The 16,320-nt window shown below is 32.0% G+C and overlaps 1 protein-coding gene across 1 annotated transcript; it reads right to left on the bottom strand.

Annotated features, from left to right (window-relative positions):
* Window positions 1-121: 121 nt before the first annotated feature.
* On the bottom strand, window positions 122-15,161 carry LOC111504548 (solute carrier family 53 member 1). Its single transcript, XM_023159123.2, has 8 exons — window positions 14,616-15,161; window positions 9,035-9,421; window positions 8,700-8,961; window positions 5,395-5,765; window positions 3,202-3,349; window positions 2,507-2,701; window positions 2,287-2,456; window positions 122-1,123 (listed from the first exon to the last, which is right to left on the bottom strand). The coding sequence occupies exons 1-8, from the start codon at window positions 14,682-14,684 to the stop codon at window positions 725-727; spliced, it is 2,001 nt and encodes a 666-aa protein (XP_023014891.2). The 5' UTR covers window positions 14,685-15,161; the 3' UTR covers window positions 122-724.
* Between the last annotated feature and the right edge of the window lie 1,159 nt (window positions 15,162-16,320).

The raw sequence follows: 16,320 nt of genomic DNA, 5'->3' as shown, positions 1-16,320 counted from the left end.
GACTTACACTCATGTAAAAGAAAATTCAATAACATCTGCTCGTTAGTCTTTTTAATTTGTATTAATTTCAATATGGCTTGCAGTTTTGAATTTATGAACCAAAATGAATAAAAAACTCAAAAACTACTGATAATCTTTAATTAAGTATCAAATTATAAGTACTCTAATAACATTGGTAAATATCACTTGGTAAATATTTCAAAAAGTATTTTTGGTCCTACCTTGTTATATAAAAAGACAATAACTATACATATTCACAAATGTAATAATTACAATAAAATATTCATCGCACAGGAATGTCTTCAATAATACTGCCAAAGACCTCCTACCAGTTTGGCACAAAAAATTGGAGATCCTTATTCTCGATGTTTAGTAGTTTGTATATTGAGGCATAAACTTTTAATTCAAAGTCGATGCATATTGAGCTCCAGATCACTACAGCAAAGAAGTTACATGATGGGTATTCAAAGGTTAAACTCTACAAGCCAACTAGAGAGGTTACGGCCATGCCATTGACATGACAAAAGCACAGCCGCTCTACAACTACAAAGCATAAACTCGTTAATCATGTTTCTTTTCTTCTCTCTTCTTTAAAATGTGTTTCTTGTCCAGTTATTTCACTTCTCTTCATTACCTCCAACTCCGGGGTCATTAAAACGCTCTTTAAGTACATAGTACTATTTTAAGTTACTGAATGAAGGAAATGAATCAAACTTCAATAATTTCAGGCTTGAATAGTGGACATTGGTATCGCTTTGAAAGTTATGATGGATTCATCAAGAAGTAAAGGCCTCTTATCTTCCTTCTTTTTGTTTGTTTTCCTCTTTCCTCGCTCTCTGTTAACCACTCCGTCTTCTTCGTCCATCATTCTCAGTATTTGAGTTTGGTCAGAAGAATCTATCGGAGCGACTGATATATCACGGACCGCCCTGAATTTACCGCAGTTATTCAGATGTTCATTTTCCAATCGGAAAAAGTTCCAAACGAACCTTCTGAACACTTCCAAAGGTGACAGGATGGATGTCATTATGTCGCTGCTGACATAACCATACTCAGTAAGATATAAGGATATCGTCCAAGCGAATCGTAGAACAAAATCTTCTATTATTGCAAAGTAGTAGAACTGAAAAAAATATATTAAAATAACTATAATGCTGCTGTATACTATAGAAATTTCCGCAAAATATTTGCGAGGATATTAAAATAACAAGGATAATATAATATAACGTAACCTATTTTTATGGCTGATTCATACACCAAACATCAACTTTCAATTTTTTACTTTAACTTTAAGAAAGTTGTCAAAATGTATGCCAATGGAAGCAGTCATACACCACTCTTTTATTTTTTTCTTTACTTTAACGAAAGTTCTGTACATGTTCTTTCGGGGTTTCTCAAAATTAAAGAATGCAATAATATTTGTAGCATAACCCTATTCTTTGCTGATATTGTCATTCTCTTATTATATAATAATGATAATTATAATAATAATGAATCAGCTTTTTTGAAAAGTACAAAAATATGAGAAAAAAAGTTTTAAGAGTTTGTGTTACTCATTGGCGAAGTCTAGCTCAGAGCTACGCAAACTCAACCAATAAGCACCACTTCATAGTAAACGCTTACATACAGAGGAGAAAAACAAATAACGGTGACGGTCCATAACAAAGAGAAAAATAAATAGAAATATTGATTAGTAATTATTCCCTGAAGAGTTAATAAATCAAATTGATCTGCTGATTTATTTATTTTTGATTCATCCAATAAGCAAAAGTTGGCATCACTGACTGTCATAGATATAATTTTCATATTTGTATTTGAACTTCCATTTTCACCTTTGAACGGTCGTCATTTAATTTTTTTTTAATTTTTTCAAGTCAATACCTCAAGCGAACATTTGTTAAATCAAATGCTCTACTTTTTTTCAATAACGGTGTATGAATTACCCAATTGATCAATTATCAATCCTTATTATCAAAGTAAAGGTGGACGTAAAAGTTTGTTTTGTCAGAACCATGCATCGTTTTATTTTTCAACCCAAAGTTATTAATGGATATGGAGTGTTTAGAGTAACTTGACCTATATACTTCAATAGATAATGAAACAAAAATAGACAGTAAAGTATCTTTGGAATGCTTTTACAGGAAAACAGGTATACTTTAAGTTTATAAAACATCATTTCCTATTGAGATGAAATTATAGATACTTTCCACATTCTTTTTTTTTCCTAATTCAGAAATTGAGGAGAATTATTATTATTTCCTGTTGTCTGATAACATAATTTCTTACCGAAGATGGATAGACTATTTCCTCTCTTAAAAACGTGTTTTCTCCAGCAGATTTATCGAAAAGTCCCCAATCCATTTTGATATCCCAAGTATAGGCATAGGAAGAGCTTATTATTTGAGACGCTATCCATAAAAATACATACGGATTCTCTGATGAATTTGCATAATCATCTGAAAAAGATCATCGGTTATTCAATTTACTTTGAACATTATTAGATTACCTTTGTATACTGATTTCAGTGTGGCAAAAATAACCACTAGGAAAGTTGTAGAGTACTTTCCGGCATTTACTAAATGAGGAAAAGCCTCTTTGGTGTCGTAATATCTCCTGAGACATTGCGCAAAACGGATCCATGCAGGTATACAATTCACCAAAGGCCTGATGATGAAATTACTCTCCATGCACTCAGATGTATCTGGAAAAATGAAGTATAAATTTGTAAATACGTCAAGTCTCAAAATATATGTTTAAAATATGTTTTTCCGTTAACCAGCTATCGCACCCCTACGAACGACAACCCTCAACGTGTGATTCCTAACACGGGTTGGACGATAGCAAGTGAAAATCGAACGTTTAGCCTGGGGCTTGAACCACCGACTCACACATCGGCCGATTGACCGAGTGAGAAAAGCACCCACATCGAACCGGCCTGCTACCGACCGTTCTGTGAATTCTGCATGTTAACCAAATTCATACACTACAATCTACTTTGAAAAATAATGCAGTAATAAATGACTTGAAACAAAAGATTCCAATGGTGTGGCAACTCTTTGAAAATCAATAAATAAAAAAGTGTTATTAACAAAATGGTTAAGGCTTCTGCGGCCGAGGTTATCAGTGTCACTATTTTTCAGGTTTGAAGGTCGTCTTTATCAACAACATAGAATAAACAAATGACATTTTAGCAATACTTACTTCCAGCTACATCCCAACTTCCGTTTGTGAAATAAAAGCAAGTGAGAAATTGAAAATCTAGAAGAGCATTCACAAGACTATTGAGCTGATCAGCAAGCCAGAAATCAGCAAATCCTACATGAAAAAATGGAGCTCCAAACATCCGACCCTAAAATATAAATATCACCGTAGTGCAGAGAATTGACATCATTTAGCATGTAGAAAGTGATGTGAAACGTCAAGAGATTGGAAATTACTAGGAAGCATGCTTTTATTCAAGCTTTTCAAAAGCATTCATACATTGTGGTCAGATATTCGTTGATTCTAAAGTTACTATTTTTACCAAAATTTTGTAAGAATTTTCCAATGATACAAAATCATTAGGAAGTTCTTAGCTACTTTTACAGCCTTGTAGATAAAGTATTTCTATCAAATCTCATAAAATCATATATTTACTCCCTCTGAAATCCCTTTTAATTACAAAATTTTCTTCTTCGGGACTATCATGAAAAACAGCACCTGAAAACTCCAAGCAGATATAGACAGTGCTTTTTTCTTGATTTGAAGATATCTCCCCATTTTTAAGAGATCTTTTTTTTATTGATGAGAGAATTTGTTTATTTCATTTATAGAAATCAACAAGTAATTTTTAATAGATTTTGATTGTTTCTATTCACTAGATATATCTCTGTCAGTTACAGAACAATAAAAGTTATTCAGTTCTGACAATTCCGGCTTGATTTTAGCAGGATATTTGTTAGGATTTTCTCTAAATTCATTAACAATTTTCTATGTTTCACGCCTTTCAATATTAGTATTTTCCAATTATTGACTAAAATATTCATTCAAATTCATAGTTTTGGATATTGCAATTTTTAAGTTATATAAAAACATTATGATTTGTATGCCGAATTTTTGAGAAACAGTAATGCTGATGCAAATAGGATGCTTAGATTCATTTAAAAAAATTAGCAAAAACTTCCAAAAGTATTGCCACCTTAAAATTGCTATATTTTGCGTATGCCAGATCTAAGTTACAGTATGGCTCTGTGTTATGGAATCCAGTTTACGACTACCAAAAAAAACATCAATTGTGAGCGTGCAGAGTAAGTTTCTAAAATACTTATGTCTAAAAGTTGATGGACAATACCCCACAAGAGGCATTGATCATAACATTTTGAGGTCGTGAAGGTTGAGAAGTGAAGGTAGACACAATCTGGAATTTTATTGCGAAGCATCACACACAAATGTTATGCTACGATCACCATTGAATTTTATGTGCAGTAGCTTCAATAAAATCTGTGAACATTGCGATATTCATTCGACTCTCTGAACACCTTGGTTTCATGTATCCACAATTACAATAATAATGTAAATAACATTTGTGTCGGTACTGCTACATTGCATGATTTGTAACTTTTTGCTTTATACACTTAATTTTTCATTCCTCTTTTGAAATTCTACGTATATGAACATTTTATATATATTTTGTTTTAGCATTTACTCTTATACATTTCTATATATTATTTTTAATATTCATTTCATATATACTCTGTAATAATAGCATTTCCAGTAACTGGGTACTTCTGTTGGAAATAAATGGCTTTTTTTTTAAGTAATATCACATATAGTCAGTGGACAAACTTGAAGACTAGCTATAAATCAACAACAAATTGTTCCTTTAGATGATTTAATAGTATTAGTCTGGGCAGAGTTTTTGGTTTCCTATTCAGCAGCTCAGCCAATTATATATCTCAAAATTCTGAATTAATCAAGTACACTCTTGTTTAATAAAAAAGTGAAAATAACCACCCAAAAATTGAAAATATTCTCGATGTAATACATTGGTTGAATATTTCACTTTTTGAAATACATCTTTCCTAAAATCAAGGAGTTCATTATTGTACCCTGGTCGATTGAAAAATCATGACCACTTTTGTTACCAAAATATTATGAATTCAATGCCATTGTATCGTATTGCAATGAAGAACAACTGAAAATGAAATTTAATTCAGCTCTAAATTTTTTCCCTAGTTATTCATATCTAAGAACTCTGAATATTTATATTTCAAATGTAAGAAAAAGAAATGTACACTTGGCAATATGTAAACAGCTGAGACAGACACGAGTTTCTGTCAAAACTCAACATTTTCATGTAGAGAAGCAAGAATACAAAACTGAAACTGATTTTAAGCACTAAAACCCAATACTTACACAGATTCTCAAAAACCAAAATCTAGCATCGTGCCTGAATACTTTCAGTGGATTCACCAAAAAAATCAGCATCACTAATACCAAAACGGCGGGACTCACATAGGGCGGTATGCTCAGCCCGGCACTGTACAGATAATTCAGCAAGCTCATCGCCCATACGACTCCAAATATGGCCGCCAGTTCCATAAGATGCTGTTCGGACAGATGATTTCTTGGATCGAGTTCAAATATGAGGACATGATTCACTCCTGAAGACCTCCAACCGTAAACGTTCACCCCAATCAGAAATAAGAACTCGATGATGAGAAGCGGACCTCTGAACAAGCGGAAAGCTATTTTCAAATTGTCGCTGGACCCCTCATGGAATATTGCTGAAAAAAAAATTGCTATTGACCAAAACTGTAGAAACTTGATGGAAACAGACTTGAAATGATTTCTAGTTCTATTTCTTTATTAGTGAAGTCAGAACACCAATTAATCTTAGATCTATTCAAGATTTAATAACATAGAGGAATACATATGGGAATATGCTCGAAATACATATATCTGAAATAAACAGGAATAACTATGGGAATGAAATATATACAAAACATTTTACACACAAGTACATGGAACTAAAAAGTTAGTAATATAGAAAGGGGATATTTAAAAAAAAATTGTTTTAAATCTGTTTTTCCGTTAACCAGCTGTCGCACCCCTACGAACGACAACCCTCAGAAGTCGAAACTTGTGCGAGTTAAGAATTAACGAGGTCTTACCTTTTAACGTGTGATTCCTAACACGGGTTGAACGCTAGCAAGTGAAAATCGATCATTCAGACTAGGGCTTGAACCACCGACCAACACGGCAGTCAATTCGAGCGACCGAAGAGATTAGTTTTTGGGGACAAAAAACTTCTTGGCTTTCAATTTCTCCATCATTATGTAAAAAAATGTGGGAACTTTTGAAGAAATCTTGTAGGAGAAATGTGTGTTTTCGTTTTTGAAAGTTCAACAAGGCACTAATGAGATGTTGAAAACACGACCCGAAACTTTGAAAAGAACACCTTAAGGATGACATATTTCTATGTAAGTTTATATTTCATATCAATGCTCTTTAATATATTATGTTGTGTAGCATTCCATGTGAATGATATTTGTCTCAATTCTTTAAAAAATGTTTGGAATGCAAACTTAATGATCAGTCGGTAGCCTGTCGATTCGACGTGGGTGCTTTGTTCACTCACTCAAATCGGCCGCCGTGTTGGTCGATGGTTCAAGCTCCAGGCTGAACCATCGGTAAAACAGTTAACGGTAAAACATACAGACAGTTGATTTTCATGTGGTTGTTTCAAAAGAACTTTTTCTTTCCTGTAATTCAATATTCATATGAAAGTAGTTTTTTTCAGTTTGCAGATACTTCTATCCCTGTTCTACACATCTATGTGAATAGTTTGTTTTGAACTTGATTAATTTCTTCCTTTCTTCAGAAGTTTTCCCCAGTTTTAGTGTTATAAAATATTCTGCAAATATTTCTTGTGATAACGATATTCAAAAGTAACAAATGAAATAACATAAATATTTTTGTGCGGATAAAATTATGTAAGTGGTGATGTTGTGGAAAGTATAATGGAATGCATCTATTAGAGCCCCACGAAACTAAATTTACCCCTGTATCCCCAGTGGCAATTTAAAAAATTATTGGAGAATCCAAAATTACATCAAATATTAAGAAAAAAGTATAATTTTTTTCAAAGTCGATGAATTCCTAATCAAACACATTATATTTTCAGTGATCAAAGAGAAAATGGTGAGTTACGAAAATATGAGTAAAAATGAATGGCGAAAAATCGCAAGAATGCTAATTTGTGCAGGCAATCAATTATTGTGACTTGAAATGAAAATAATTAAATAATAGGTTGAACGTTTGTTTGAAAGTGGCTGACAATGTTTCATGGTGAATTTTACTAGTTCGGACTTCTATTGTCTAATATGATTCTAATATGATTTGAAACCCCCGCTAATATGATTGAAACTCCCGCTAATGATTGAAACCACCGCTAATGTGATTGAAACTCTCGCCCATATGGTTGAAACTCCCGCTATTATGGTTGAAACTCCCGCTAATATGATTGATTGAAACTTCCGCTAATATGAATGAAACTTCCGCTAAACTGGTGAGGCGGAGAGTGGAAAGAGGGGATAGGTGGAAGCGTTCGAATGACCCATAAACTTCATTAGTTTGGACTTCCATTGTCTAATATTATATAAAATGATTTGAAATCCCTAAAATAACCAATATAAATTATCATCACCCGAAGACGATTGTGGATACTAACAATCGAAACGTCGTGAAGTAACTTGGTTTGGAATCACTTAAATTTCATTTTTGGGTTTTGTTTAATTGTTTTATTTCCAACTTGTATTTTATTTCACTGTAATTTCGTTTCAGGGTTTTTTTATGCTTAATAACCAGTCATTACCCGAAGACGATTGTGGATACTAACAATAGAAACGTCATGAAGTAACTTGGCTTGGAATCTCCTAATGTTTATGTTTTGTTTAATTGTTCTATTTTTTACTTTCAGGGTTTTTTTTGCTTAATATAATCGTTATTTTCAGCTATTCTTTTTAATTTTTAATTTGTATTTTAGGGATTTCAAATCATTTTATATAATATTAACCAATGGAAGTCGAACTAATGAAATTCATCACGAAAAATTATTATCAGAGAATGGAAGTCCGAACTAATAAAATGGATCATTGAGAGAAATGTCAATTATATACAAACAATAAAAAAATAAAATAAGCTATGAAAAAATGCAGAAAAATGAAAAATAGGAAAAATATTCAAAATAAGTTACTTCACGATATTTCAATTGTTAGCATACTTAATATTCCAGTTTACAGATTTTTGCATTTTTGTTAATCTTGATAATTTTTCATTTGTTTGCCATTTACAAATCAACATTGTAACAGGCCACAACAATTTGTTTTTTTTTTCACCAATCAGCGTTCTTACAAATTTTTGCAAATTTTTTTCGACATTATTTCAGTTTTAACTAACTCAAAAGAAGATTTCGGTCCGATTTTTTTAGTACTTTCAATTTTTTCAACATTCCATCCATTTCAATTTCATTTGTTGTTTCATAGATTTTCTACTTTCAACAATTTTTTTCATGGATAGAAGGAATACAATATTGATCTTTAAAAATGTTTTGAAATGTCTAATAAGTCATTTCTTTTTAAGTTACTTTTTGGTTAAACTTTTTCTAATATGTTTTTTTTTTTGCAAATAGTTATATTTGATCTATATAAAGTACTAACCTGATAGAACAACCGTAATGAGTAAAACAATAAATGAACCTGAAAAAAGACCAACTTTAAATGTAGTCCAAGGCGACTGTTGTTCACCTAGTGGAGGAACACGCAACCTTTTCATAGCCTTTTGCCTATCGCCTGCTTCCAGTTCATTAGTTACTATGTTTTCCGTATCAGCTATCATTTGATCTATGTCCTTATTGGTGAAAAAATGAGAAGTTTCTACTTGCTCTTGCCTCCATTTCGCACCCACATCAGTAGCCAATAACTGAAATATTGAATATTGATGTTTCATTAATATTCGAAATATGGTAAATTATGAAAGCGATAGTGGTGCCTACCTTATCATGTTTCTTGAGAATTTTCCTGAAACCAACGTGGTTCAAAGTCTGATAATTTTGCAGTAAAATCAAACTCAAATAAAATTCGCTGAAAGCTAGTTTGAGCTCCTGCATTTTTCGAACTGGTATATTCTTCTTCCCAGTTTTCTTCTTTCCCATATTCAATTGTTTGACGGAATCTATCAATTCGCTGTTCAAATTGGCAAACTTCCTCGTCGCCTCTGCCAATTTCTCCGCGTAAAATGTATTGATTTTTTTCAGTTCTTTGTCACAGTAATGGAAAAACTGCTCATCAAAGTTTGCAAAATGCCTCGCTACGACTTCTGGTTCCACGCTTTCGGCGGACGGCGCTTCTTCTACAGCCATGTAAAGCATGGCTTTCATTTCCTGAAAAACGAAAAATACCATTTCCACTATTTTACTCTAAAGATGCAGATACTCTTTTCCAAGTGTTTGTATACTTATATCAGGAAAATTGCATAAATATAGTCATAAAATAGAGATGATATATATACCTACTGAATGATTTATGAAAAATATAATAACTTATTTCCCAACAAAATAAAATATTATTTCAACAAGCTATATAGTTATTAGGTATTGGTCCACCATTGTTATTCATAATATTATTATGTTTACTTATTTGTACACTCTCATAAGCATCTAGATGCCTGTTATGAACTAATCTTAATGAACTAAAATCTATGGAATGGTTTTGTTGCCAAATATGATGGGCGACTGCTGATTTTTCTGATCTTCCATATTCTAGGTGTACTAAGTGTTCCTTATATCTTATTATAATAGATCTTTTAGTGTGTCCAAAATATTTTACATCGCAGTCCTTACATTTAATTTCGTAAATTCCAGACTTTTCCGAATTCTCAACTTTGTCCTTTGGATTTCCTCGAAGGCTCTGTAGTGTATGACTTGTTTTAAATACAATCTCATAGGCATCTAGATGCCTATGAGAGTCTATAAATAAGTAAAGATAATAATATTACACTATATAGCTTGTTAAAATAATATTTTATTGTCAGATTTATCTGACTGTTAGATAAAGCAATATTGTAAAATTAATTTTAAGACTAGCTGATAAGGCAACATGTAAAATTAATTTAAGACCATGAGAGGCAGGTACCTAGAGGCATCTATAGTATAATAAGGTGATTGAAACACATGTCAAGTATTAAAAACAAGGGTTTGGTGTTGGGACTAAAACTCCAGTAACATTCATTATTACACCAAAGGTTCCAAACAGTGCATCAGGAGTATACATCGTACTAATTAGTAATATTGTGAATATATTATTTTTGTCAAACAGTAGCCGGTTGGTTGGTTGGCGTGTTAGGTTCGTGTGTTTGGTTCATTGAATATTGAATTGATCCCGACTTTGGGAAGATGAATGTTCATTGATTCGTGATGGAAATCGCACGTTAAAAACTAAGACCATATTAATCCTTAGCTCGCAGAAATTTCGACTTTTGAGGGTTGTCATTCATATCAGTATCACAGCTGATTAACGGCAAAACCAATTAATTCTTGTTCTAGCCCAAAACTTTATATTGTTCAAATGGAGAGAACTTTTTCCCAAAGAATAAAAGAGCATAGAAGACTATGAAGATGAAGACTATATTTGCAAATCATTTGGAAGAGAAAGGTTTGAAACTAAAAACTCTGATAACTTTTTTTTATTAAGTGTCCATTCAAATGAGTTTAAAAAATTCCTTTTCTATGTTAAAATTTTCAATAAGTTTTACGTAAACCCAGGTAAAATTATTAGTCATTGAATAGGTAGAAAGTAAAGACGGATTTCCAGCAAACGGACTCATTTGCGACTAGTTTCATTTTCAAAAACAGAAATAAAAACTTGTTTTAGTTTCGAAAACAATCTCGATATTCATCACATACAATTTGCATCTTTCAGTAAGCTTCGAGAAAGGTGTCATTCCACTTATCAACATCAGAATGAATTGTAAATTGAATATCTAAATTTGAAATTACTTTGAAAATTAAAAACCCGTTGTATTGTGCATATTATTTAGATTTGAATCATGATCATACTCTAATCTAACTACTGGGAGTCGCTTCATTGAATCAGATAATTATTAAAATTTTTAAAAGACAGCTCAATAAATTTACTGCTTAAATTCATTTGCAATATTCAATATTTACCTTGCTTGGAAGGAAGAAATTATGTTTGAACTAGAAATTATTACCTGTGCAAGTTCAAATAGAGTATGTTTACTTTCAAATATTAGTTATTAATCAAGTTCGCAAGTACACTTTATATAAAATGAATTGATCGTGAACAGTATCAGCAGAATAAATAAGCCTTCTTGGCTGCACTGCCTCCAGATTCAAGTTTTGCACTAAAAAAGTTGACAAGTTTTTGATATCAAGCCGTAGCGAGGGGAGGTTTTAGGGGTTAAACCGTCCCCAAGGAACCTTGATGGAAAAATTAATAATATGAATATGAATTAGTAATATGAAACTGTTAAGTCTGTTGAATTGAAGCTTTCCAATCATCTCTCGATAATTATTTGGTACAATAACTGTGATATGATTTTTTTATTCAAGTTTTTTATGTGTGGTAGGTATCTTATTCAAATAACTGTTGCAATATTTCATAAATCAGTGTAATGTGTGAAAGCTATTTTCCGTTTTTTTACCATGCTCTGCAGGTTTTATGCCTGACGTTTCGTCTACTACTGCGGTATACATCATCAAAGGGGCAGTGGCCGAGTTGGTACAGTGGTGCAGATGAAACGTCAGACATTAAAACCTGCAGACCACGGCCAAAAAATTCGGAAAATAGCTTTCTCATAGTTATCTTCGGCCTTGAAAGTTTACATTTTTTTATTGGTGTAATGTTTTGAATTATTATTTTATATTTGCATATTATGTTTCTTATGTAAAAAAAATGTAATATGTCTTATCTTTTAATTACCTTCTGAACTGTTTTTTTTTAATTTTTTGTAAATCAGTCTTGTGTTGAATGAAGCATTAATGCTAATATTTATATTCGGTATGAACTCAATATGAACACGCCTGAGGAAGCTATTGAAACACGTGTTGCGGTTTTGTAAAATGTTCAGTGAAAATCTCGCAATAAAGAGTTACTTGAATACATTATGGATTTTGGTCAAGTACTGGCCAATTCCATGTGTTATAGTTAGTAAAAATATCTACTAGTTTAAATTTTATATAATAATAATAATAAATCGTCTTTATTTATATTTGGACACATATGTAAAGAGATAACAATAATAGCTATTCGACAAAGATAAAGTGGTGAAGTGTCACCCGTGGGTGTTTTTCAACTTGACTATGGAAATACAATATTAATTTACAATTTTCTTAATTATCTTAGCTATAATATCTACGATGAGTATAATTCTATTACATTGTAGGATAATTTTGCTGTCTGAGATCTATCAAATTAATGAGTACCTTAAATTCATAAAGTGATTGACTGGTCATTATCCGTTCTGTAGATGCAGAGTTCGACATTTGTTCAACTTTTTTTTGAAGTTCATTTTTTGAAGTCGACTACTGTCAACACTCCATAGAGCGGGTCCATAAATGTAGTCACAGTAAGCAAGTTTCGATAATATAAGGGATTCACATACACGAATTTTCAGAGCGGAACTCATGAATTGTCTACTTGGATAAAGTTGTTTGAGTGTATTATATGAACCTCGGCAATGTTGATTGACATGTTTTGTGAACCTCAATTCATTGTCTAACCAGAGTCCGAGATTTTTTGTTTCATATTTTATGGGAATTTTTTCCCCACCCAAAATGATGTCGATTGAGGTACTGGCTAGATTACGTTTGAGCTACGGTCCGAAAAACAATGCACTGGACTTACTCGCGTTCAACTTCAGATTATGTGCTGCAGATACATTCATCAAAGAATCCAGATAAGAATTTAAAGCAGCGGTAACATTGGGTTTCACTTCATTTATTTATTTATTTGAAAGATAAGTACAGCTGGGTATCGTCCGCGTAATGGTGTATGCGGCAGAATTTGACGAATGAATGAAAATCTGAGATGTACAAAGAAAATAACAGTGGGCCCAATATTGATCCTTGCGGAACGCCATGGCTCAAAGCAAGGGTCTCTGAGGATTCAAGGTCATGAACCACTCTCTGGATTGTTCCCTTCAGGTAACATTCCAATATAACTTGAACCTTTATTTACCTGCTACAAACACATGTAAAAATGTGTAACATAGTTGAATATATTTTTATCTATCCATTACATAACTACTGATATCAAATAAATGTCATAGTTCTCTGCAAAATGAATGTCATTCAGTTCAAAAGAGTCTACATGAATGGTAAACTTGTCACTCGCTAATATTCTTACATTTAGCTCTTATCAGGAAGGAATTAGTAAAGTTTTTAGGCCTTACAACAGATAAACACCTTACTTGGAAAGACCATTGTGAATCCCTCATGTCTAAATTGTCATGTCTCATATCTATTTTTCAGTCTTAGATCAATTTCAAGTCTGAATAAACTAGCTGATTTACATTATGCACAAGTAGAATCTTGCCTTTGTTATGGTATATGTTTATGGGGAAACTCTACATCATCAGTTGATGTGTTCCTTGTGTAAAAATGCATCTTCCTTAGAATTGCTGGAAAACCAAACACATTCATGAAGACAATCATTTGAAGAATTTTACCCAGCCTGTATATACTGGAATCTGTTTCTCACATATACAAGTACAAAAACAAATCTAACAACAATCAGAGATATCATGATGTTATAATATATTCAAAAAGATCATTAAAGTGTTTCTTTTGCTAGATTAAAGTCAATAATTAATTTGCCCTAATATATGGTTGAAGATTTTCTATGCTCTTCCTCCATCAATCATAAATAGTGACAATGAAAGGGTTTTCAGAAAATCAACGAAACATTGCTGCAATGGTTTCCGGAGACTTGGAAGAAATGGACGGCTCCCCAAGTAGTGAACAATAAAAGTTGCGGACACGTTTTTTCAATTCATTAATCCCAAGAAACATAACATGTTGATAGCACGGACAATGTAACGATTATATTTGAGGTGTTCAATTAATTGCCACAGACAATAAGGGTAGATTCATGCACCAATCTCAACACATGCAATTTAATTTGTATGCCTTGAGAATTCATGTTTTTCATTTGTTATTACAGAAAATTTCAATTCCTGCCCATATATATTATGAGTAAGTATATTAAGACAACATCTATGCTTCTGCACGAATTTTTCCACTAAAAATAATTAAAGTTTAATCGTTTATAATTTCTTAAAAACTCAAAAGTGGATGCATAAATCTTAAGGTTAAAATATAGCATAACATAAAGGACCATTGAATATTTAGGACTATACAAAATACAAAATATACTGAAATTCCAGTTTGTCAAGAAAGTGAAACCTTTTTATCATTTGTGATAATTTTTGACACTTCGAATGTGACAGTTTTAAAAGAGTTCAGATTCACATATAACCTATGAAGTGCACTTTCCAAATAAAAGTAATTAATCAACAAAAATGTGCTTCCCTACTAGCAAAATATTAGTACTCACCTCGTAATTTATATATTGCTTTCTCCATTCTGGCGTGATGTGTGCGGTAAGATGTTCAGCAAATTTCATACTTCAATTCCTTTCCAACAATGTCATTTAACAAATAAATTGGTAATAAAGGCACGGACAGACTATATGAGAGATCAGTAACACAATTATGATTGTTTGAAATTAGTTCAGAGATATTATGAACTTCTCCTTATCTGAATATAAAGGTGATAATCATATGTGTAAACAAAGCATTATTTGATCATTAAATAAATGTCTTTGATTGGAAAAATCATCATGGGCCTGTATATTCAACCGCTTAAGTGGGTTAACTGGAACTGTAGTCTTGGAAACTGGTAAAATTTAAGGATAAATTTCTGTAACAAAAATTATTTTCTCAATACTTTTTACTTCTACTCTGACAATTTTTGGTCAGATAGAACTATTTCAGGTGGCAGGTATGCCCTCATCTGCTCTGCACAGTCACTGTAATAATGTTTATTTTCGTTTCGTCTTTCTTTATCTCACTTCATACTTCCATCACTATATCCCTTTCTAAGAGGGATAAATGAATGTGATCTCAAGAGCTCAGATTATCACATACAACCCCGTGTATAACATAATTATTACTCAGATTGTTGGTAGTGGCTAAGAAACCAATATGGCGGTTAATTACAGTACAAAAATTTATATTAAAAAGTGTTTATGATTAGGGAAGCGCAGAAAGAAGGTCACATCATATTTTTATTTTTTGAATAATTCCAACTTTGAAAGTCAAAATTGAACAGCAAAATATGTTATGAAAAATATAACACTCGGGATTTTCTCTGAATTTCATTTATATTTCATCTTCTAGTTAATGTACCACACAGGAACTGGTGAGTTTAACGTGGTAACTGTGATTTGACAGTTCTAATGACAATGTTTAATTTTTATAATTTAATGAATATTTTACTTTAGAACATTCCGAAAAAGACTATATTTCATTTTACAAACGGAGGAAATTGGTCTTAACAAGGTTATATTAGACTATCAACGCGTCACAAGTGAGATTTTATTTTATTTTCTCTAAGAGCTAGGAATTAATCGGATGAGGATTTTTTTGGAGCATTTTTACTGAGTTAGATACTCTTGTATCTGATATTAATGTCCGTTTTCATGAATTTTAAAGTTAGTAACCCTGGTATGGTCCGAAACTAACCAAAATCCTAGTTATGCGTCCCAAAACTAGCCACTATACTGTCAAATTCATAAAAAAGTGCTGACATTCGGAACATTGAAAATTGGTGTACGTTATCCAAATGTCCATACTGTTATATTGAGTTTCATTTGAAAGTCTTTTCTATTATATTCATGATCTACTTAATTTTCTTGATATTTATTACTGGAAAAAACTCCAGTAATATTCATTACTACACCAAAGGTTCCAAACAGTACATCACAAGTTCTTGATATTTATTTGAGGCACTGGCAGTTCTTGAACACTGATTTTATTCCACAGACGAGTTTCTCGTCACAACAAAGCAACTGAATCATGCACTCAACACATCGCTTCCATGAAATGTTCCATTCTGTTTACACTATTTATTTATGCCTCACTTGATTATGTTTGTAATACTTTCAAAATATCATATGTTTTATTGTATAATTTTATTCATTGTGTACTTTAAATTGTATCTATTAATATATTGACATGCCATAAATGTATTTATATATG

The sequence above is a fragment of the Leptinotarsa decemlineata genome, unplaced genomic scaffold (genome assembly GCF_025532065.1).
Source record: "Leptinotarsa decemlineata unplaced genomic scaffold, Ldec_3_MD MMD2_tig00002082_RagTag_RagTag, whole genome shotgun sequence".
Lineage (NCBI taxonomy): Eukaryota > Metazoa > Arthropoda > Insecta > Coleoptera > Chrysomelidae > Leptinotarsa > Leptinotarsa decemlineata.
This window is presented reverse-complemented; position numbering and strand designations above follow the sequence as displayed.

What these genes read in the sequence shown, in the direction of transcription:
- LOC111504548 (XM_023159123.2), bottom strand. Translation starts at nt 14,684, where the DNA reads ATGAAATTTGCTGAACATCTTACCGCACACATCACGCCAGAATGGAGA. An exon ending in CATTACGGTTGTTCTATCAG is followed by an intron (nt 5,766 to 8,699) that starts GTTAGTACTTTA and finishes TTTTTTTTTCAG; the next exon opens with CAATATTCCATGAGGGGTCC. An exon ending in AAATAGTCTATCCATCTTCG is followed by an intron (nt 1,124 to 2,286) that starts GTAAGAAATTAT and finishes TATTTTTTTCAG; the next exon opens with TTCTACTACTTTGCAATAAT.